The 23,551-nt window shown below is 47.2% G+C and overlaps 1 protein-coding gene across 2 annotated transcripts in view; it reads right to left on the minus strand.

Annotated features, from left to right (window-relative positions):
• The window catches only part of CCDC60 (coiled-coil domain containing 60), an 879,096-nt gene that overhangs the window by 12,730 nt on the left and 842,815 nt on the right, over positions 1-23,551 (minus strand). For both annotated transcript variants that reach the window (XM_069619175.1, XM_069619174.1), the window contains one exon: positions 17,197-17,386. In XM_069619175.1, coding sequence (XP_069475276.1) covers positions 17,197-17,386 — 190 coding nt within the window. The remainder of the gene's footprint in view (positions 1-17,196; positions 17,387-23,551) is intronic.

Here is a 23,551-nt window from a genome sequence, read left to right on the forward strand (position 1 = left end):
GCATTTCCTTGGGCAAGGGAGAGAGCCACCACAGTGTTGGACATGTGGGCAAACAGGACATATTTCAAGAGTGTGTTGATAAAGGGAAATGCAGCAGAACTGGGGAGGGCAGGGCCACTAGCCCTACCAAGGAGAGCAGGATGAGTATCTGCCTGCAAGGGCAGATGCAGGATATCAACAAATCCTACCAGCACAAGCACAGATGCAGGTACCACAGATGCCAGCACCAGTACCACAGTATCTACAAGCACCACAGAATTGGGGGAACACACAGCAATTAGCACAGGCACAGAATGTACCAGCACACGTGGACACAGTGGCGACAGTTCCAATCAGGCAACTGGGGGGAGTGACCATGGTGGGGAATAATCCCTCAACAGGAAATGGGATGTCCTTCTACCCTCAATAGGACAGCCCACAGACAAACTTGATGTGTCCCATCCTGTTGATCACACCCAACCCTGTGGAGGAACCGCACATAGGGGTGACGATAGGTGACAAAACGTTTTCCTTTCTTGTTGACACGGAGGCGACCAGGTCCTGCATTAGGGAAGGAGCATTTACATTGTCAGGCGATGCCATAAACACTCAAGGATTCTCTGGGGCTCGGGAAGTGGTTCCTTTTACAGACAAGGGCCCTCATTTCTGGTCTGGCTGTAACCGTGCCAGTAAAACTGGCCGGACATGTAATGATTTACCGCAGCCTGACTTGCCAGAAACACCGGGGCATTACAACCCCAGCAGTCCGGTAAGCCAGGCGCCGGTAAAATGCTGATCCCCATAGGAGTATAGGACTCTATGGGAGTGGGGACCATGGAAGGACCACCAGCGTTAATACCAGTGCCAGTGCTTCTGTGAAAGTCTGTGGGCAGGTGCCGTTCTGCCCACCAGGTCTGACTCTGGCAGTCAGTACGGCATCCGCCCCCAGACTCGTAGTTTGCTGGCCCGGAAACAACAGTGCTGATAAGCTTACCAGCACTGTTGTTTCCAGACCGGCAAACTTGTAATGAGCCCCAATATCTCATTATTTATAGGAAATCACACTCTATCACTACCTTTGCTTTACTCTCGACAGACACTTGTAAACATTCTGGGATGAAACATTATGAGCAGACTGAACATGACCATCTCATTCACAGACAAGGGTATAGTGTGTTTTGCACCAAGCATACACATGCTAAATGTAAGACGTAAAAGCCTATTGTGGATGCACAGTACAGAGGGGGTGCCAGTGGACCCAGAGATGTTCCAGTATGGAACTGACATTGCCACTGCATGGCTTCCAGGCATTGTAGGGAAGAAATGGTGAGTTCCAAACGAGTACCTATTCAGGCCAGAAACACCAATGGACGAGCCAAAGGGAACAATAGTGCCAATGAAAATAGAGGCAGAAGTGGCAAGAGAGGATTTGATTGCAGTGGACGGTATGGATGACACAGGGCGGGCATGGGCAGCAGTGATCGCAATAGCAGAGGGATGCAGGTTGCAACAGTGACAGACGAAGAGCTTTTCAGGGGAGAAAGGCTTGAACTAGAGATGGTATTCGACATGAGTGTAACCTACTGGTTGCAGATACACCACAGAGATGTGCCACAGAGAATGGCCATGGCACTGGAGGTGCTGCCTTCTTTTTGGGGGGAGGACATGGCCAAAGTACCCAGCACTCTATGGACCACAAGTCCCTATGACGTGGGCCTCATTAAGAGCATATGGAGAGTGAAGATCAAGCTGAAACCAGGAGTAAAGCAGTATCCCCTGACAAAGGAACCAGACAAGGGGATTTATGAGACAATCGCAGCACTGATTGAGAGAGGAATTCTTGTACCATCAGAATCCTCATGTAACAAAGTAGTATATCCTGTGCGTAAGGCAAAGAGAGGGTCATGGCGTTTCATACAGGATTTAAGACCTCGTAAACATATCGTAGAAGCAGAGTATCCTTTAGTTGCAAATCCAGCGACAATCTTGTGCAGTATTCCGGCTGAAGCTGCCTGTTTCCCGGTCATCGACTTGAAGAATGCATTCGTCTCAGTACCACTACCTCCAGACTCACAAGAAGTTATAAGCTTTATGTATAGAAATCAGAAGTGGAAACATATTCAGCTCCCACAGGGGTACTGCGAGTCACCATCTATCTTTAACAGAGTGATACAGATGGACCTGAACAACATACAGACGGAGAGCACAGTTTTGCAGTATGTAGATGGCATTTTGATGTGCAGCACGACAGATTATCAGTGCAGACAAGACTCAGTACACATGCTGACTGTGTTAGCAGACAAGGGGTACAAAGTGGACAAGGGAAAGCTAAAGTACTGTTAGAAGGAGGTGCTATACATTGGACAGATGATGTCCCAAAATGGCCGACAGATCACCCCAGAGAGAGAAGAGACAATACGCAAAACACCTAAGCCCACGACAGCAAGGGAAATTCAACAGTTCTTAGGGTTATGCAACTGCTGCAGAGCATGGGTCTTCAACTACAGCATATGCAAAAGGCCACTATTGTGCGCCCTGAAGAAAGCACAGAAGGGAAACAAGACACAGACGTTGATCACTGAGATGACTGAAGCATTCGATGAACTGAAATAAGCAACATGCACAGCCCCAGTGTTAGGGATCCCAGACTACAAAAAGGAATTATTCTTGTTCTTGCACACCGATGGTACAGTGATGAAGGTAGTACTGACACAAAGCACAAGCATAGGCCACAAGACAATAGCTTACTACAGTGGGCAACTTGACCCAGTAACGAGAGGACATTATCAATGCAAACAAGCTTTATCAGCTGCTGCCTTCACAGTTGGGCAGTCAGCAGCAATAACGATGGGGTGCACCACCACTGTTTATGTGGAATACACCCTCTTTGCGGTACTGCAGAAGCCAAAGAGCACACTGACCACGCAGAGAGCATCAGGGTACAGGTGATACTATCAAATGTATACTTGAAAATAGTGAGATGCAAGACTGTGGGAACCCAGCAACATGTTTGGCAGATATATTCCAGGTGGGAGACTATGCACATGACTGCACAAAGAACAGAGATGTTCAGTGAGACACGCAAGGTAGAGGACGACGCAATTGAGGGGGTAGGCATGCTCTACATTGACGGGTCTTCAACAATTGATCAAACTGATGGGGTCAGACATACTGGGGCTGCAGTGGTAAGACTGAAGGAAGACAGGACAAATGAGGTGGCTGCAAGGGCATGACTACCACCCCATTACTCAGCACAAGCAGCAGAAATAGTGGCCCTAATGCACTGGAAAACAGCATAGAAAAGGAAATGACAGTCTATTTTACTCGGCCTATCTGGCATCAACAATACACTCAGGACTGGCAAGATGGCTCAGGAGAGGGTTCAGAAGGGCAGACGGGACCTGAGTACAGCATGCACTCTTACTGGGCAGGTTGATAGAAGTAATTGCTTTTCCAACACAGGTAGCAATAATGAAGTACTAAGCCCACAAAGGGCGACGATCCTATTTCAAGAGGGAATGAAGCAGCAGATTATGAGGCAAAATGCGCAGCGTATTTTGGGGAATTATGGGAACTAAAAGAGAGACCCCAATGCACAAGGAGGAGCGAGAACAATGGTATTAAAGGAGAGGCACAGATCATGGAGTGGCAGGGAGCAGCACCCAAGGAGGAGAAGGAGCTATAGGCGAGGAGAGGGTGCTCAATGTCTCCAACAGATGCCTTATGGCGACAGAACAACACAGGAAAGGTGGCCATGCCACTAGCATTATTGAAGATAGCATTAGCCCAATTGCACTATCCAACACACACAGGGAAGGAAGTCATTGCTACACGCATTGGAGAAGAACAAGTTACTTACCCCGGTAATGTTCTTTCGACTAGATGTTCCTCCCACGTATTCCTCATCTTTGACACTTGTTGCCTAGCTTCAGCTGCTTCAGAAATTATTTTTGGCCGAGGGCGCTGTGCGTCGATGGTGCTGAGTCGATGTCCATCGAAGGCCTCCGTCGAGGGAGATGTCATTGAGGGCATATATAGCATGCGCAGCGCCCGTTTGCCTCAGTTCTGTTTTTCCTCCTCTTGCAGCGAGATACCCGCATATACGGGCGAGACCATACTCAGTCTTGTTGGAACGGAAGCTGTAATAGTACAGGAAATTCTACTGAGGGGTAGGTTGGGAGGGCGATGAGGAATACGTGGGAGGAACATCCAGTCGAAAGAACGTTACCAGGGGTAAGTAACTTGTTCTTCAAATGGATTGTGTCCTCCCACCTATTCCTCATCTTTGACAGACTCCCAAAGCAGTATTATGTTTGGAGGGGGGAGTAGAATTACAATGTATACATTTACATGGACATAGTGAAAAACTGCCTTGCCAAAAGCACCATCCTGACCATGGGAAGAATCCAGGCAATAATGTTTAGTAAACGTGTGGGTGGAAGACCACGTTCCCGCTTCACAAATATTTCTAATTTATGGGGGTGGATCAGTGCAGGAGGATCACCTGGATGGGGGTGGATGTAGCCATGCCCCTGGTGGAAAGAGCTCTTAAACCTTCAGGAGGGTCTTTTCCTACCAGCCTGTAGCTTTCTGATATTGCCAGAATTATCGACCTAGATAAGGTCTGTTTGGTAACAGCCTGACCTAGTTTGTGTCCTGTATATCCAATGAAAAGCTGATCATCAACTCGTAACCTGGACCTTCTCGAAATGTAAAAGCTTAGCCCTCTTCTAGGATCTAACCTATGAAGACTTTCCTCATCCTTACCACGGTGAGGTTTGGGATAGAAGGAAGGTAGAAAAATGTTCTGACATAAATGAAAATCCAAAATGATTTTGGGTAAAGAAGAAGGTTTGACCTTCAAAACAACCCTATCTTTCTGGAAGATGGTAAAGGGTGGCTTGGATGACAGTGCCTGCAACTCGCTCACGCTACAGGCTGATGTTAGAGCAACCAATAGAATGGTTTTAAAGGTTAATAACCTTAGAGGACATGTGTGCAGAGGTTCAAAGGGTGCACACATTAGACATTTAAAGACCAGATTTAGGTCCCAAACCGGAACCTGGAAAGGAGATGGCGGGAACACATTAGTGAGCCCTTTCAGAAATTGAGTGACCAGTGGAATTTTGAAATAGGAACACTCCTCTGATGAGCGCTTAAAAATGGACAGCACTGCCAATTAGCCTTTAATGGTACCAATCTGGAGCCCCAGATGAACCAAGAATAGAAGGAAAAATAAAACATCTGGTGTTTTACACAGAAAGGATCTACATAATTTTCCTTGCACCAGTTGCAGAACTTATTCCAATGGCAACGGTACACAGATTTTGTTGCAGGCCTTCTGGCCGAAAGAAACACCTCCATAATGTCATCCGGGAGGTCACAATCCTTATATCTCCGCCTTTCAGAAACCAAGCGTGAAGGTTGAAAGTGCTGACCTCTGGAGTGAGAACCCGACCCTCCTCTTGTGGAAGAAGGTCCTCTCTTTGTGGAAGACGCATCAGAGCACAGATGGACATGTCGAGTAGGTCCGGGTACCACGTCCTCCTGGCCCAATGTGGGGCAATTAGGATCATGTGTTTCCCAAACCTTCTGAACCTCCTGATTACCTGAGGAATAACAGTGACTGGAGGAAACACGTACAGGAGTGGAAACTCCCAGTCCACTATGAACGCATCTCCTAGGAGGAAATTCCCTGGAGCAATATCTTTCGCACTTCCGGTTGACTTCGGTCGCAAACAGATCCACTTGAGGGGTTCCCCAAAGGGTGAAGATCTCTTGAAGGACTTCCTGAGCTAGCTCCCACTCATGCGAGACTGATCTGCCTGCTCAGAGCGTCCGCCGCCGATTCCTTCTTGAATTGCCCAGTACCAGAGCAGCATTGCCTCTCTGCACAGTACAGTGGAAGTGACCCTACAGTGTATGGCCACTGTGTTGTCCATCATTATCTGGACATTTATTCCCTGTACAGAGGGCAGAAAAGCCTTCAGCGCTAGTCTGATTCTTCTCAGCACCAAAAGATTGATGTGCGGTTGGGACTCTGATGGAGACCAACGACCGCTAATTGTCAGAACGTTGGCGTGGGCTCCCCACCCTGTGAGTGAGGCGTCCGTCACTACTGTAATCTCCGGCCATGGTTGCCAAAAAGGTTCCCCCTTCAAAATATTTTCCTTGCAAGTCCACCACATAAGATCCTGTGAGACCCTGGTTGGAATCTGAAATTGGTCCAACATCTTACCTGAGAATTGGGACCATTGTGTTCTTAGAGCCCACTGGAGGGATCTCATTCTTAGGCGGGCCTCTGGCACCAGAAAAATGCAAGATGCCATGAGGCAGAGGAACCTCAAAAAAATCGAAGGCCGGAAGACTCTGGGCACTCTGGGAAATTTGGAAACCATCTGAAGAATGTCTTGAGCCCTCGCCTTGGGTGGCGAGCTCTTTCCCAAGGATGTATCTAGCACAGCCCTGATGTACTGGAGCTTTTGGGAAGGTATCATATTGGACTTCTTGTAATTGAGGGAGAAGCCCAGACTGTGAAGAGAGTGTCAGGTGAGGTTGAGATGATCCAGCACTTGTTCCGGAGAACGGGCCGTGATCAGCAAATCGTTGATAGGAGTGGACGTGAATCCCCCTCTCATGAGATTTGCTGCCACTACTGGCATCAGTTTGGCAAAAACACTCGGGCAGAAGTCAGCCCAAATGGCAAAACTCAAAATTGATAATGATAACCGCCAACTGCAAACCTCAGGTATTTTCTGTGCTTAAGATGGATTGGCACATGAAAATATGCTTCCTGAAAGTCCAATGACACCAACCAATCCTAGAATTGGAGGGCCTGAAAGGTCTGAGAAACTGACTATCTTGAACTTGTCCTTTCTGAGGAACTTGTTCAAGTATCTCAAGTCCAAGATGTATCTAAGTCCTCCATCCTTTTTGGGATCAAGAAATATCGGGAGTACCATCCCTTGTTCCTCTCCACTACCGGCACTGGTTCTATAGCACCTTTCTCTATAGCAGGGTTAACATTTCCTGCACCAGGAGCGTACCCGGAATCCTCAAAGAGCGGTTCCCCGTTGGATTGTTCTGAGGTTTTCTTATAAAAGGAAAGCAGTAACCATGGGCTACGGTTTCCAAAGCCCAAGCATCCAAAGTAATGTTTCACCAGGTCGATGGTAAGGATGCTGCTTCTTGAGCTGGCTTTGCACCTCTACCTCGTCCACCCCGAAAAAATCTTCTCTGGCCTCTTTGAGGGCCATTACTCTCGCCCTTCCAACTGAGGAGTAGTAGCGAAAAGATCTACCCCTCCAAGGTTGCCCACTAGGACGAAAAGGCTGAGGTTGCCCAATAGCGGCACCTAAAGATTTGGCTGCCGCCTTTGAGGTCTGCAACTTCTCAATGTTCTCGTCAGCCTTGTTGCCAAAAAGATGAGACCTGTCAAAAGACATGTTGAGAAGCCTAGATTGCAAATCAGGTGCAAAACCCGACTTTCTGAACCACGCAAATCTGCGCATAACGGTGCTTATAGCAATGGATCTGCTGATGCTATCCGCAGAATCCAATCCATATTGAAGGGACTCGCACATGGCCTCTTTTGCCGTCCTTAACAATAGCTAAAAAGCCGTACCTTTCATCCCTCTCAGGAATTTGCTCTGCCGTCATGGAGATACAGTCCCATAGAGTATACCAAAACTTTGCGAGGGCACAAATGGAGTTGGCAGATTTTGGTGCCATGTTCCCTGCAGAAAATACCTTCCTCGCCCATCCATCTACACGCTGGTCGTCCCCATCAGGAGGGATGGTATGGTAGGCTGATTGTTTGGAAGTAGCCATAGCTGCCTGCAGCACCAGACTCTCCAGAGTGGGGTGTTTTGACAGGTAGTTTGGGTCGCTATTGGAGGGGCAGTATTTTTTTCTCAACTCCTTGTCGACTGCCAGATTAGATTCTGGAGTCACCCAGTTCCTAGCCACCCTTTTTTGCAGTGCCACATGAAAAGGCAAAATAGGATCAGTTTGTGGACCCTTGTCCAGAATGTCTGTGAGGTCGTCTTGGTCATAGGGCAATGGGGGCCTACTCCAACCAAAGTATTCAACCACTTTTGACATGAGCTGTCTGTAAGATGAGTCTGCATGTTCCCCAGCCTCTGGTTTTCCAAATTCAAGTTCTGGCGAGGTATCTACCCCACTTGCTGTTTGCATGTTCTCATACAGGTCCTGCATTCTAGATTCTTCAGAGAAAGCATTCTGATACATTGGGTATACCGTACTGCAAGATTAATGAAGCTTCATCATTCTCAGAATACTCCTCCTCTTCAAAAATGGAAGTAAAGAGATTTGAAGAATTTTTTTATTTGGGAGTGGAGCATATATTTTGCCAGGTTTTGTACTAATAGGTATCAACGTCATCGATATTTTCTTTATCAGCGCCAACTTTGGAGGGGTGCTTGGCAATGGCCTTGTTGGCAAGTGTGGCGCAGCTGGCGTTAAAGGCTTTGCCGTCTATGTTGGTGTTGAGGGCCTGGCGGGTGTCAAAGGCACCCCCAGGCTTGATGGCATCGACAACCATGACTTCTCCTTATGTCTCGTATGATCCTTTGATTTTTTAGATCAAGGTCTTTTACCCAGGCTCAAGGGTGCGCAGGTTTTAGGACGAGACCTTTCCTTTCCAACTTCTTTCAAAAACTCAGTAGGAGCATGGCTAGTTTTTTCGAAAATCATTAACATTTCCACCCTGAAGGCTTCCCATTCAGCCCGGGGTTGATTTCTTTGTATGGCAAGCGACCCTTTCGGGGAAAACGTCAACAGAGTCGATGAAGGCAACATTCGGTGCCTTCTCTGCGATTTCTTCGAAGATAAACAAGAGTGGTGGGAACCACTTCTCGACCTAGATCGCTTGGCCTTCTTCCTCCGAGGAGAGTCACCTCTCGACCCATCGGTCGAAGGCCTAGCGGGACGGGTAGGTGATTTGTTTGCGATTTTTTATACCTTAAGTTTCCCCTTCCATTCCCTCAAGGCTTTTCCCGTCATGGATTGGCACTTGGAACAGTCAGAGGTATTGCGGCCCTCCCCGAGGCACCAAAAACAGATACGGTGCGGGTCAGTGACTGACATTTTTGACCCGCAATCCCGGCATTTATTGAAACCGGACTTCACCGTCATCAGTGTTGAGGAAGCAGACATATTTATTGAGGTTTTTGTAGCAAGAGCTCAAAAGATGAGGCGTGCCGAATTTCACTTGAAGCAATCGCTGTCGTGGAAAAACGGAACTGAGGCCAACAGGCACTATGTGTGCTATATATGCTTTCGATTACATCATCCTGGATGAAGGCCTTCGAAGGGACATTGACTCCACGCCATCGACGCACAGCGCCCTCTGCCATTGTTTTTTTTCCCAAAGCCACTGAAGCTGGACAACAAGTCAAAGATGATGAATACGTGGGAGGACACAATCCATTCGAAACATGGTTCTGTCCTGGTTTGACAGAACACGTGGCTGAATTTGTGAGTAATTGCTTGACTTGCCAGCAGTTTACAGCAGGTCATACTCAGAGTTGTGAGAGGATCCATAACGAGACCAGTAGGCCCATTTCTGCATTTACACGTGGATTATGTGGGTATGATCCAAGTCTGCCAAGGATACCACTACATGATAGTGGTTGTCTGCCCATTCTCTACATGGATTGGGGCAGGTCCCTGTTCACATGCTGATGCCATTAGAGTGGCTAAGTTCTTGGTTAGGAAAGTCTTCCCGAGGTGGGGCATGTGTGAGGTCATGCGGTCTGACAACAGCCCTCACTTAGCCATCAAAATGTTTCAGCACATCACAGCACTGTTAGGCATTCATCACAAGTTCTCCTGTGCGTACCACACACAAGCAAATGGGGTCTGTGAACGCCTGAATTCACCCCTAAAGGAGTGCATAGCCAAGACACATCAAAGCACCAAGAAAGATTGGTTGCACTGTTTGCCCCTTGCACTGTTTGCACTGTGCAATAAGACAGGGTCCAACCAGCATTTAACGCCCCATGAGGTAGTAACAGGATGGTGCATGCATCTTCCCCCGGCTCCTCCCATAAGCGCACTGAAGGACTGTGAGAGTAGTGCAGATGTGTTAGGAAAGGAAATGTATGAATACATAACTTCTCTAGTGGCTAGCTTTTCTTTTATCTGTCGCCAGATACAGAGGATCCAGGGGGACCTAAAGGACAGCGAGGAGATCGACTGCGACAACGCACCACAAGACTGAACTCAAAAACACTGTGAAGGTTGGGGACATTATCCTCTTGCGTAATTTCATTAGGTGCTGTCAAGTTAGTAGGTAAGACGTCAAGCTCTACAAAGCAGTGGCTTCAACTGGCAACCAAGTCTCAGTGACCAACAGGGCCAAAGTTCAGAACCTAGGAGAGCTACAAGTGCGTTCTGAATTACACGCCTAGGGAGACCAGGAAATCTCATGGTCACACGCTCCCAAGCAGCAGAAGTGGCGACTGGAGCACTTGTAGACATTGATTACGGATACACTGTCTGTCTGTTATTTTTCTCTTCTGCACACAAAGGGTCTACGTGAAAGCCGAAGAGATTGTACTGTTTGTTTAACTCCATGTTCCCTTCTACCCGTCACTCATAATTTCTCCAACCAGTTTTTCCACGCTGTATGGAGACCTAACAAATTTCGAGCACGATCCCTTGGAGTATACTCTCTTGCATTTATAGAATATTTGGACCAAAAATACCGGCAACTTGAGAATGGTGAACCCCCAGTACTTGCCACATTAAGAGACCCATCAGTGAAAAAGGTGTGGGAGGAGGTGTTTGCTTTTGCAATAAGTGATTATTTGGTTTGCGGGGCTTAAGAGCACTTACAATACTAACACGATAATGCATTTCTTCCTGCATTTCAGGCAGCCAACTGTATCACTGAGTAGCAAGGATCAAGCTGCGTAAGTGCAAATGAGGGAAATCAAGAACATTATCATTATGTTGTGTCTATTACTTCCCAGTGGGTTGATGGGATTCATAGTCTGGCAATTAGACATTGTTGTTACTGCTACTGCTGTACTGTATACTAACATTCCCCTGCCCAAACAGGCGGAACGACCAGGTCAGGTGGACGAGAGAACACTGCTGATAAGGTAAGGAGAGGTAAGCGCAGTGTTGATACAAACATGAGAGGGGTAGACATTTATCTCACTGATACTGCTCAATTGTCTAATAACATGTGGTACAAACACATGATAAAAGTAGGCAAGGAAACCACCGGGAGAGCTCTTATGTCTGCTCTTTAATCCCCTATGCCTCCAGAACGTTCATAGCAACTGAAATACCAGCAGAAAGAGCACAATGCCTGATGTATCTCTCGATGCTGCAACCTCAAATAAGATTCCAAGGGAAGACAGCCAGGTTGAGATGGATGCCCAAAGGAATGTTCCCCTATGAAGATAATTATATAAAGAACATTAGACATGATGAACAATTACTGGTAATTAGACGAAGGGTTACAGTACATAGCTGATGGACCTGAGAAGGGACAAACAAAAGACCACCACATTGAGGGAACTGACATGTCCTTGGGTGAGGGTGAGGGAGAAAAGAGCAGAGCATGTTTGCTGGGAAAGACCACAGATACTAGTGTATGGCCAAGTATACACAAGCGATGGATGGCAGGATGGAGTGATGGGAAGCAAGGCACTGATGCTAGCACTGTCATCAGTGAACAAGGTGCAGGAAGAAAATGACAAGTGTTTGAACGAACGGGATGTGAGTGCGAAGTTACTGACATGGGTAGAAAATGAAGCAGGCCCAATGCCGATAATTTCTCTTTAGACACCGGCACTGTGCTACCAGAACAATGGTGAAGTCAAAGTTGGCGAGAACGTCGGGTGCAAAACCATTTAACAACTCGCTGCTATGAAGGCAGGAACAGCAGTGCTGATGGATCACTATTGGACTTGCAGATAGAAAGCATACGAAAGGTGCCACGGATCGGGGAGGAATTTCCTCGTTGGTACACATCAATATGCCTTCATTGGTTGTGCCAAGAAAGGATGTAAAGCTCGATGAGTTCCCAAAAATGGACAACAACAAAAGGAAAAAGCTGTCAATCGAGGTGGCACCAATAGCAAAGACAGAGAAGGTAAAAAAGCAAGCAGGATTGAGCAGAGAGGAGGAAATTATTTCTATGGGGCATCAGAAGCAGCACCAGACGAGATTCCAGCAGAACACAGGCTGTTCAGCAGGACACAAATGTTCTTTGCATTGATAATACCCTCCGTGCAGATGTACACAAATGTCAAGTGGTTAGAGATCACTCGCTGGGAGCTCATGGTAACTGTTAACTCTACTGTGAATGGATTCCATGCAATAAAGGAAGAGCTCAGAGCAATAAGGTTGGTTGCGCTCCAGAATCCCTATGTTCTAGACCTCCTCACAGCCATGGAAGGAGGAGTTTGTGCAATAATCGGGAGTTCATGTTGCACATTCACACCTGCCAATGATGAAGATAACGGGACCCTATCAGATGCAGTGGCACGATTGGCACAGATGCACGCCAAGATGGAAGATGAAGCAAGGGGGACAGAAAAAGACCAAAGCTGGATAGCTTACATATGGTCCATCATGATTGTCAGATGGACTTAAGGTGGTTAATGGGAGCACTCGTACTGGCAGCAACATCAATGCATGGGATCAAAATCTGGATCGCCAAATGCAAGAAAACAGCTGAAGAGGCTATTGGAATGCAGATCCTGATGAATGTAAACATAGGAGGAGCAAAGGACGAGATTGTTGCACAATGCCAACTATTCCCAACAGAATCCATGAAGTGGGGCAACTCATTTGATCCCAAGTACTATGAAGGGAAGTGAGTTTGGTGCTACCCCGAAGGAGTGTACTGTTACATGCACTGGTCATTTGACGACCACACAAACTACTATAGGCACCTCAGAGGAATAACAAAGGTATGGCAGTCCAGAGCAAAAGGACTGTCATATAAGGATGTGGTCAACAGGTCGACCTTAGGGGGGACTGAAGAGGGATAGGGAAGCCTACCACACCATCCCCCTCCTAAGAAATTCATGACATGGAAGAAGGCCAGGAAGCACTGCAATCACCCATTCTATTTACGACCGATTCCCAGTGGTCCCATGAATGACCAGTATGTCAAGAGATACCCCCTCATCCAACCATACCCCCTCAACCAGCCCTAGAGACCAGGAGTGGAACGGCTCTACCCCAGCATGGATGAAGAGCTAAAGACCATGGTCAAAGACACATCCATCGACAGTCTTGACTAAAGCACCAAGAAGCCATGTTGCTGAAGTTGTTAGAGACACCACAACATAGCAGCATTAGACATGAAGCACATGCGCCATCTGCACTTTGGGACACAAACACACCCTTGAATACATGAAGAACACAAGAGTGCAGTTCTATAGTTAGAGGGCAGACACCTATACATACTGTCATTGATTTTATTATTTTACCGTTAGCCAAATGCAGCAACGCAGAAACCACAAGAAGCAGGAGATCCTGAGCAATGCTTGCAGATGCTTACATGAAAATAACTGCATAGCACTGCAGGAGCACCTATGGGACCTGGCAGAACCAAGTGTGACTAACCTATGGAGAATGTAGTATAACCTGGACACTTTAGAAACCACATTATAATGATTTAGGGAAATTACAGTAGGCCACAGGCCTCTGAGTGAGAGACAAGCTGAGCTGATTCAGGCTGAACAGGCAGCAAGATGTGTAAGACAGGATCCACAGCCAAGGCCACAAGATATGGATGATATTCCAATCCACAGACGACAAAGGTATCAGCTGTACATACAAATAATTCTTCATAATTTGTGGTCTCTGAACATGTGACGCGGTCGAAGCAGACAATGGTCAGCAACCAGCTGTGGGAAAGAGAGCCAGTCTCATGCTACCAGACATAAGACTGCAACAAATATGCCACAATGTGAGACAAGTGTTGCACCAAGCAGGAGAGCCCTCACATAGACTAAGGTGGTACACACAAGTTACAATGCAGACACATAGTCATACTTATTACCTTGAAGAGGTACACACAGAGCTGACAATCTTAGCAGATTGCAGGCCTGGGGAAGTCAACTCTAGCCAATCACAGTTTAGTATCCTATAGGTGGGTAGCAACGTGCAAGAACCAATGTTAAGTCCACCAAACTGCAACATTGCTATAGATAGTAACTTGGGGATGGACCAGGCCAGCCACTTGACATGCGAGAGCCAGTAGAAAACATCTATATAGTCCACTATAGGTGGTATTATACTCAATATCCAATCGTGGAGCCCGATGGGTTTTATGGAGAAGAGCCTAGGTTGTGAAGTCACTCTGAAAACATTGTAGTGTAAAACCAACCTGCGGGCTGAGGAAGAGCGTGATGTGCATGGATTTTCTCCGTTTCTGTGCTTATCCCTGTTGGTTTTGTCTGTATTAAACCACAGTTTGAACTTTCCATTGACTGAGTCCTCCGTGTCCGGGAAGGAGGGAGTTGGGCTCTCCAAGTCTGAGGACTTCCAGTGTCCCTCTGGCATACCTGGGAGTTCTTCTTAACATTTACATACATTGGTGATACAATACCATACACTACAACACTGCAGACAGGAAACTATCATTTGACTGGCCTCATAAACTGGGAGTAGCACGATTATACAAGCAAAATTAGAACAAGCTCAGCATCTGTTTTAACTTGGACCTCTCAATTTGAGATTTTGTTCTTTGTTCAAAATGCCAACCTTCAGTTTATCCTAAACCTTCAAGTTGTGGTCAGAAGTTTATTTGTTCTCTAGCAGAGGAAGTTTGATATGAAATCACTGAGTGACAGATACTATAACAAATATGAGGCCAGGTGATAGATGCAAAGTAAAATATTCCCAATGTTCCTATAAGTCTTCCAAAAGATAACGGTGCAAACTAAAAGGTCCCCTCCTCACAGACGATGTCAGCACTCCTCCCTGTGTTGAACCAGTTGGGTTTATCTGGTTCTTCAACCGTTAGCTCAGGGAGTACATTTTCTCTATCCATGGACACATGGCTCTCAGACAGCCGGGGTCCTCTTGCTCACTGTCTCCTCGGGTTTTTCTGTGGGACACTCCACTTCCAGGGATATGGTGCATTGTGGTGGGGTTTGGTAGGGAAGCATGTTCTTGCTCTACTCTTTGGTCCCCTGCTCCTCACAGGGTTCGTCCTGGGCTTCTTTCATAGCTATATCTACTTCTGGGCTGTCTTTCCTGTCATACAGTGTAATCTCCCATTCTTCATCACCCTGCTAACCTATGCCTATCCCCCACTCTAGGCTCTTAACCCTTTCCTGTCTCTCACAATCATATCTTGCTTTCAATCCCCTACCCTCGTCAAACCTCCTGTCGCCTCCAGTCTTTTTCTCACTAAACCCCTCATTTTCCTTGATGCTCCTGCCCCATTTTCCCCCTCTAGTCTCTTCATTTATCTCTCCCTTGTATCTCTCCCCTCCTGGTATACACCTCTGTCTTCTCTTCTAAAATCTCTCTCTACTCTCCCTCCAAGATGCTATCTGCTTCCTTCTTCCTTACTTCAATATACCTTTCTGTTTCCCTCCTAATATTCTCTGATCCCTGTACTAACATCCTCTCTTCCTCATTCCAGAGGATATCCTTTGTCTCCTTCATAGAGAAGGCATCATTCTTTCAATTATCACAGGTAATCTCTCTTTTTTTCCCGGTTCCACCTCCCCCACCTGCTGCAACTCAGTATCTTTCTTCCCAACAAAATATTTTCCTTCCTTCACAAAATGTTCACTTCCCTAAAATGTCACTAAATCTCCCTTCTCTAATCACAACTATCCCCACCATTCCCTCATAACAAAGGTACCTGCTTCCAAGGCTTCAACTTTGCTGTCTCTGCTTTCCAGAATTGGGGACTTGCAGGGTTTGCGCTCCTTGATATGGCTGCCTTTTAAAGGCCTATCCTCCATCCCTTTGTGTGTTCCTTTGAAGTATTGGTTGGAGTTGGGCTGCAGAGGGTGGTCTTTCTTCCGATTGGGGCATGTGCTCAGTGTCATGTAATCTCCAGAGGCTGGCTTAAGGTAACATGAAGGCCGGTGGTCATTTTGAATTCACCTTTGGCTCTGACAGGGGCAGGGATGGCTGTGTGCCTGCCTATACTGTCTGTCGTTTGGAATCATAGAAATGTTCCACAGGGTTTATATATTGGTTTCTACAATGATTTAGTATTTTTATGTACTGCAGATTTGCAGGTTTGTAGACTTTTGCAACAAGCTATAGACTCTTAACAGATCTGTGGACCTGAACCAGTCAGAGGATGCGGGTCAAAACAGACCAGCATATACTTTGAATGCCAGACAAAAAGTCATTTCTGGCTCTGTTAGTGTTTGGGTGACTGGGGACCTCAGAGAGGGTCCCTGGTGCTCACAATGTGATGGTACCAGAACCTATTGTGTCACTACTGAGATCTCACCACACATACCACAGGCTCATCTTCCAGATTCAGAAGAAAGACAAAAGGAAGTAAATACAGGGTCCTTGCCTATTGAATGCCCTTAACCATTGGGCACACTTCATAATGGCTCTAAATCCAGTCCGCTGCAATAGAATTCATCAACTGTGTGAAGAACATTGTGATCCTTTACCTCAGCCTGACTTCTGAGGACTACTCCAAAACCCACACACATGATTGCTTAAGGCACAGGCCGTCACATTAGGCTAGGGATAAAACTCCAGGGACCAGCACTACTGCTCTCCCAACAATCTGTGATGTGCCACTATAGCAACGTTTACAGAATCAAGTATTGAGAAGAAGCCACAAAGCAAAATGTTAGCACTTTACAAAACATAAAAATAAATAAAAGATAAGGAAGAAGTTTGATCTTTATCGAGACGCATAAGGCCAACAATCCAATCAGTACACACATTTGATTGTGCGGTCATGAAGTCTAATATGTCCATTCCTAAAAAAAGTACATAACTGGTCAATGTCAGTGCTTTTATTAAAAAATGCTTGGCAAGAGATGCAAGAAAAGGTCTAAACTATTACTTTATTCTGAGATGTACAATCGGCTCCCACCGCTCAACTTTTCAAGCAATGCATTCATGTTAAGACAGCCCCGTGAAACAGATCACTCAAAGACACATCAAAAACATACATGCATATAAAAACACAATGGAAGATTCTATGTTACATCATAGGACTGCAGTTACCTCAATGGCGACACAGATGTCTGGGGAACATAGCTCAAATGGGCGCATTCCATTCAAGACCTTGAGGAAGGCATTAGGACGGATCTTAATGTATTGCTTCCCTTCAAGCTTTTCCAATCTGCTTAGAATCCTCTGAATCTTCGGGTTCCTCCTCAAGGACTCGGGTATTCTCGCCAAAAGGCTACAAAACCTGTAAAATGCAAACAGCCTGATAAATATATGATGAAAAGAGGCCACAATGCATTAAGAGTGATGAGGGATAAAGGACGGCAAGCGCATAAAATACATTTGTAGGAAGAGGAATGTTGGCCGCGTGTGTACACAGGGTAAGGGACAATGTGGCCATCACTGACCTCAATGACAATAGTAAGCATTCCTAGTGATCCATGTCCTTTGCAAATGCCTGGAGAACATATGTTTGCCTACGTTTGGCAGGACTGCCACAATATGGGAATGGCCGACAAAAGAAGTTGTAACTGAAAAAAGAAGATTTTGCATAAATCTAAGGGAAAAACATATATTCTTAGTTAGGAGATCAAAAGTGACCACTTGGATGGGTGTTCTAAACTTATTCAAGGTGGTAGGTGGAGATGGATTAGTACATTATGATATGATATGATATGATATGATATGGTATTTGTAACGCGCCTATACACAAGTGTTTCAAGGCGCGACGAGGCAGGGAGGGAGGGAAACAAGGGGAAGACAGACAAACGATCCTACTAGGCCAGGTGTCATTCAGATCGGGCAAGTGCAGAGGTAAGGGGAAAAGGAGAAAGTGCAGGGGGAGGAGGTGGGGGGGGAAAGTGCAGTACACGGTAAGTAGCGTAATAAAATAATAAATAAAAGGGCCAGCTGGTGGCAAGTGCGAGGTAAGTGCAGAGCAAGTGCTAGGAAGGGGGCTGTAGGGATACAGTGACAGTCCCACAGTGCAGGGGGAGCCAGGGAGGCAGTGCAAGTGGAGTGGCTGGGCCCTGGACCGAGGTCGCTGAGAGTGGCCAAGATGCAGGTTTAGTGCAGAATTTCAGTGGGGAGTTAAGCAGGTTTAGCAGGGGAGAGGGAGAGAGAAGGCAGAAGCGAAGAGGAAGGTTTTGAGGTGCTTCCGGAACCAGAGATGGTTCTCCTCAAGTTTCAGGGAGGCAGGAAGGCTGTTCCAGAGGGAGGCCCCTGCTGCGGAGAGAGATCTACCCCCAGCTCGTTGCTTCGAGAAGCGGCTGACCATGAGGGAGTTGGAGACGGATGAGCGAAGGGCTCGTGAAGGAAGATATTTAGGAAGAGAGAGTTGAAGGTATTTAGGCCCCAGGCCCCAGAAGGCCTTGTGGACAATGCAGAGGGTTTTGAACTTAATCCTCGCAGCCACTGGGAGCCAGTGAAGAGATTTCAGTCCTGGAGAGATACGGTCCCTGGGCTTGAGGCCAAGGACAAGTCTCGCAGTTCTGTTCTGGATAAGTTGCAGAGGGCGGAGAGTGGAGGCAGGCAGATTAAGATAGAGGCTGTTACAGTAATCCAGCCTTGAGAGAACCAGGGCTCGGGAGACAGTGAGCTTCTGGGGGAAGGAGAGGAAGGGAAGAATACCTCTGAGGAGGTGCAGCTGGTAGTGTGACTTCTTAGAGACGTCAGATATATGAGGAGAGAAGGAGAGTGTGGAGTCGAAGATGACCCCAAGGTTTTTAGCCTTGCAGGTAGGGGCAGGAAGGGGGCCAAGGGAGGCCGGCCAGAGAGCTGCAGGGAAGGAGGGAGTGGGTGTGCCGATGAGTAGAATCTCAGTCTTACTGGCATTAAGGCAGAGGTCATTGGCGGCACACCATTCCTGGATAGCAGACAGACAGTCGGAGATGAGGGAAGAAGAGGAGGAGGCCGAGGGTAGCCTGAAAATGAGCTCGGTATCGTCCGCATAGCACTGGAAGTGGGGGCAGAGAGCGGCGATGCGGTGGGCAAGGAGTGCCAGATTAGAGTATACAAGAACTTTTAATCGGAAACAACATTCTAGAATTGAAGAGTAGCTGTGTCTGCAATTTGTTCATAACAGAGCATTACCACAAACAAGCCGGCTAATGTTATAGCCATCAAAGAATACAAATTCTTGACCTTTCCTCTGCCTTTGATACGGACAATTATGCCACCCTTCTAAATCGGCTCTGTGATACTCTTGGCATCATGGACCTGGCACTGGACTGGTTGACCTCCTTCCTCTCTGATCGACCATCCCAGGTTCAAGAGGGCCCTTTTCTCTCCTCCATCACACTCTCCACCTGCGGCATCCCTCAGGGCTCTACCCTCTCGCTGTGGCTCTTGAACATCTACCTTGCCCCTCTAGCCCGTTGGATCTCCACCTTCTCTCTTCATCTTCAGTGTTACGCGGATGACATGCAGCTCTCCTTTAAGCTTCCCACCACTGCCTCCTCTTCCTCTCTTATTCCTGACTGTCTGACAGGCCTGGTGTGCTGTTAACGATCTGTGCCTTATTGGCACTAAGACTGAGATCCTTCTAATTGGGGCCCCAGCTCTCTCCTTCCCTCCTACTCTCTGGTTACAGTCCATGGGTCCCCCTCCCCCCACCCTCTTGTGCGGCATAAAACCTTGGTGTCATCTTCGACTCTTCTCTCTACTTCTCTCCTCACATCACAGAACTTGCCAAGAACGCCCACTTTCAGCTGAACCTCCTCAGAGGCAGTCTCCCTTTCCTCACCTTCCCCCAGAAACTCCATGTCTCCAGAGGTCTGGTCCTCCCTAGGCTGGACTACTGCAACAGCCTCTTCCTCAATCTGCCTAAATCCTCCCTTCACTCCCTTCAACTAATCCAGAGTAGGACTGCAAGACATTTCCTTAGACTCAAGCCTAGGGACCGCATCTCCCCAGCCCTAAAATCTCTCCTCTGGCTCACGGTTGCTGCGAGAATCAAGTTCAAGGGCCTTTGCATCATCCACAAGCTTTCTGAGGCCTGGGACCCCACTACATCCAACTCTCTCTCCCTAAATACCTCTCTGCTAGAGCCCTTTGGTCTTCTAGCACCAACTCTCTGCAGATCAGACGCTTTTCCAAGCAGAGAGTGGGGGGTAGATCTCTCTCTTCCACAGGAGCCTCCCTCTGGAATGGCCTCTGTGCCCCTTAAAAACTTGAGCCAGATCTCCTTAAGTTTCAGAACCTTCTCAAGACCCTCCTTTTCTCTTCTTCCTTCCCTCTCCCCCACCCCTGCTAATGTCCCCCCTCTGCCTCTTATTGACTGGCTGCCGGGTTCCTTCTGATTCATACAGGGGACCAGGCCTTTCTCGTCTAGCCTACCCCAGCACCTCGGCCTCCTCTGACCTCCCCCTGCACCCCTTAACCTGCACTTGCCCTACCGGGCTCCCTCCCCCTGCATTAGCCTGGCAGGCCTGCACCCCTATTGATCCCATCCAGCCCAGTTATCGCACTTAGCACGTGAACCTTCATTCCACTGCATTCCCCTGGCACGTGTCCACCTGGCCTCCCTTTGGCACTCGCCTAGCCCACGGGCCATCTACCTCCATGCCTCCTCCTCCCCAATACACAGCACTTCCGCGCTCTTCACTCCGGCCTGCACTTCCTTTCTCTCCTTAGCATTAGCACATTCCGCTCTGACCGACACTTCCTCCCCAGCTCCCCACTCCCCCACACATCTTGTTACTGCACTTGCATGATCCCAAGGATACAAGTCCTGGTGGGACCGTCTTTTTTATTCTTCATCCCTGCACCCTCCATGAAACACCAGTTGCTGTATTGGCACATTATAAATACCCAATAAATAAAATAAATAAAAAAGGAGGCACAATTACAAAGAACAAACCATAGATTGATTAAGCAGGTATTAATATTGCAGAGGTCCTACTCTGGGCAAAGTGTCAAAGTCCCATACTGGAGGTTTGGTGATGGGACAGGAATGCCTTTGGGAACCAGGAATCACCAATGTCTGTGTGACGCAGGCCCCAGAGTGGGTATACCGAGTATTCCCCATGCTCCCATGTCCATTATACGGCGCATGTGTTGCCCCTAAAAAGAATTGCAAACACGACTGGCAAAGGAAAACTGGCCAGCATATGGTGCAACAAACCCAAATTGAGTGCTGCAGAGCACACTGCCAAGGTGTTTGAGGGCCAGTTGACAGTGAATCCGAGAGCACTAAAAGAGGATTGCAGGCTTGACACATTGGGGTGGTGGGGGGGTCCCAGAAAAAGACACATGCTCATTAGGGCTCCCCTGCTAATATACATATCAGGAAGTGTCCCCTTTTCAGACGGGGAGCTCAAACCATGTAAGCCACCCAGTAAGCGCTAAACCTTTTGTCATCTGCAATATATGGCCCTGCGAACACAAGTGAGACACGGTGTGAAAACCCTGCAGGCCGTGGACTCATTGCTATGGTTGTGAGGAATCCATAGCAGTAAGACAGAGAAATAGTTTTACTGAGGGGTAAAAGCCAGCACTTGTCTCATGCAGCTCAGTGAGAGTACAACCTGGTGGTGCTGCATAGCCAGTCCTGGAATCAAAGGAAACCTATTGATGCCCACAGTAGAGAACCTGAATTCAACATGATTGCCACAGATAAAGTAATCTCATCCCACAGAGGTGAAGCCCACTCCCCTAGACAATGATATTCACATGTGAAACTTGTAGTTCCTTGGTGCCAGCGCCAATCACAATGCACACTTGTATGTTTCACAAACAGAAATCCTTCACTCATTGGCATCCCATGGGCCACTCCACATGGGATACATTGGGACAGTAGAGTCACCATAGAGAGGCTGAGAGAGAGAGAGAGAGAAGTGGAGAAGGAGGAGATCCTTAAGGAGGAACGGAGAGAGTCCAGAGCAGATGTGGGAGAGGAAAGAAGGAGCATAAAAAAGGTGGAGAGAGCATTAAGACATGATATGGAGAAGCAGAAAAGGAGTTTGAAGGTGGAGATGGGGAGAGAATTAATATATGATGTGAATAAAAAGAGTCTAAAGAATGAGAAGGTAAGAGCATTAACATAGGGTAATCCAAAGAGTATGAAGGAGGAAGAGGGGAGAGTTACAAGAGCAGGGGAACAAATGCAAGGTCCAGCAAAGAACGTGGTGGAATGTTGAGGAGAAAGGAAGCAAAGAAGATGAGTAGGAGAGAGAGGAGGTGAAGATCAGGAAGAAGGAAGGACCAAGTTAAAAGAAGGAGGAGGAGATTCTGAAGAGAAGGGGTAGTAAGGGAAGAGGCTGGTTAATACCCAAGGCAGTGGAGTGACTCCTTGTTTGAGAGAGGAGCAGCACCCAGGGTATGTCCCAGCAGCCTGCAGAAGGGGTTAAGCCTGAAAACTCTGGGATACAAGCAAGCTAGGCACCCAAGCAACTAGGGATGCTGGTAGCTGGTGTTGCCAGAGCAGAGGAGGAGTGTTGCATTCTGATGAGCTCTACGGAGGATAGGTCAAGAAAGAAGTATGGGCACTTAAAACCTTAAAGACTGTAACTAACTAATTTCCCGCCAGAGAGTCAGAGTTTCAGGATGAGATGGGACGACCAAGGACCATACTACTCAGAGCAGCCTGACTAGCTTTATGATTAGTCTCGGGAGGAGAGCTCAGCGGCAACATGCTCGCCTTGGAACAAAACGACACAAAGCAACACAGGTTTGATCCCCGGGTCCACGCTTAGAAACCTCTGGATATTAAGCGCATTATAAATAACCTATCATATCATATATCATATGATTTGTTGCAAGTTCCCAATACATGACCTCAGTTAAACCTAATCTCTGATGTTTCAGCTATCATGCAGCAAGACTTGCACGCATGATATTTCTCTATCATTAAGGTGACATTCATCCATGACTTTTTAAAAAGGCAGAAATTAGATCATCCCTTCTGTTTATTCCACCAGCAGAAGTCTCAGAGATCAACGCAGTGTTTTTGACAATTCATGATCCTTTTGTGCCAATGGACAGAAGAGATCTACGCTGTTTTACCAGGCAGGATGAAGTTTGCCAGGGATCGATACCTGATGAAAACGTGGGAAAGTCATGAATTGTCCACTGATGAGTCATTTGCCCTTTTTCTTAAATCAGTCATGTTTTCATACCAAAGTTGTTTAATGTTTTGCTTTTAAACAGTCTGTCTTTTTACAGGTCTTTTCACACCCTTATTGTACTATAGAGCACTTGCCATACACTAAATGTCCATTGGGAAATGCATTATTATCCCAAAGCTAAGGCGAGTATCTTTTCAGAGATTCTCGTGCATAAAACAAGTGGATGTGCCAGCTAGGAGGGGGGAAGGGGACAAGTAATTGATGCAAGTACTCGCCGACCCTCAACACAGTCCGGGCCAAACTTTGCCAGTCTAGTCCAGGTTGCTCGTAGGTTTAACCCCTGC

This window comes from Ambystoma mexicanum, chromosome 10, assembly GCF_040938575.1.
Source record: "Ambystoma mexicanum isolate Mex_15411 chromosome 10, UKY_AmexF1_1, whole genome shotgun sequence".
Lineage (NCBI taxonomy): Eukaryota > Metazoa > Chordata > Amphibia > Caudata > Ambystomatidae > Ambystoma > Ambystoma mexicanum.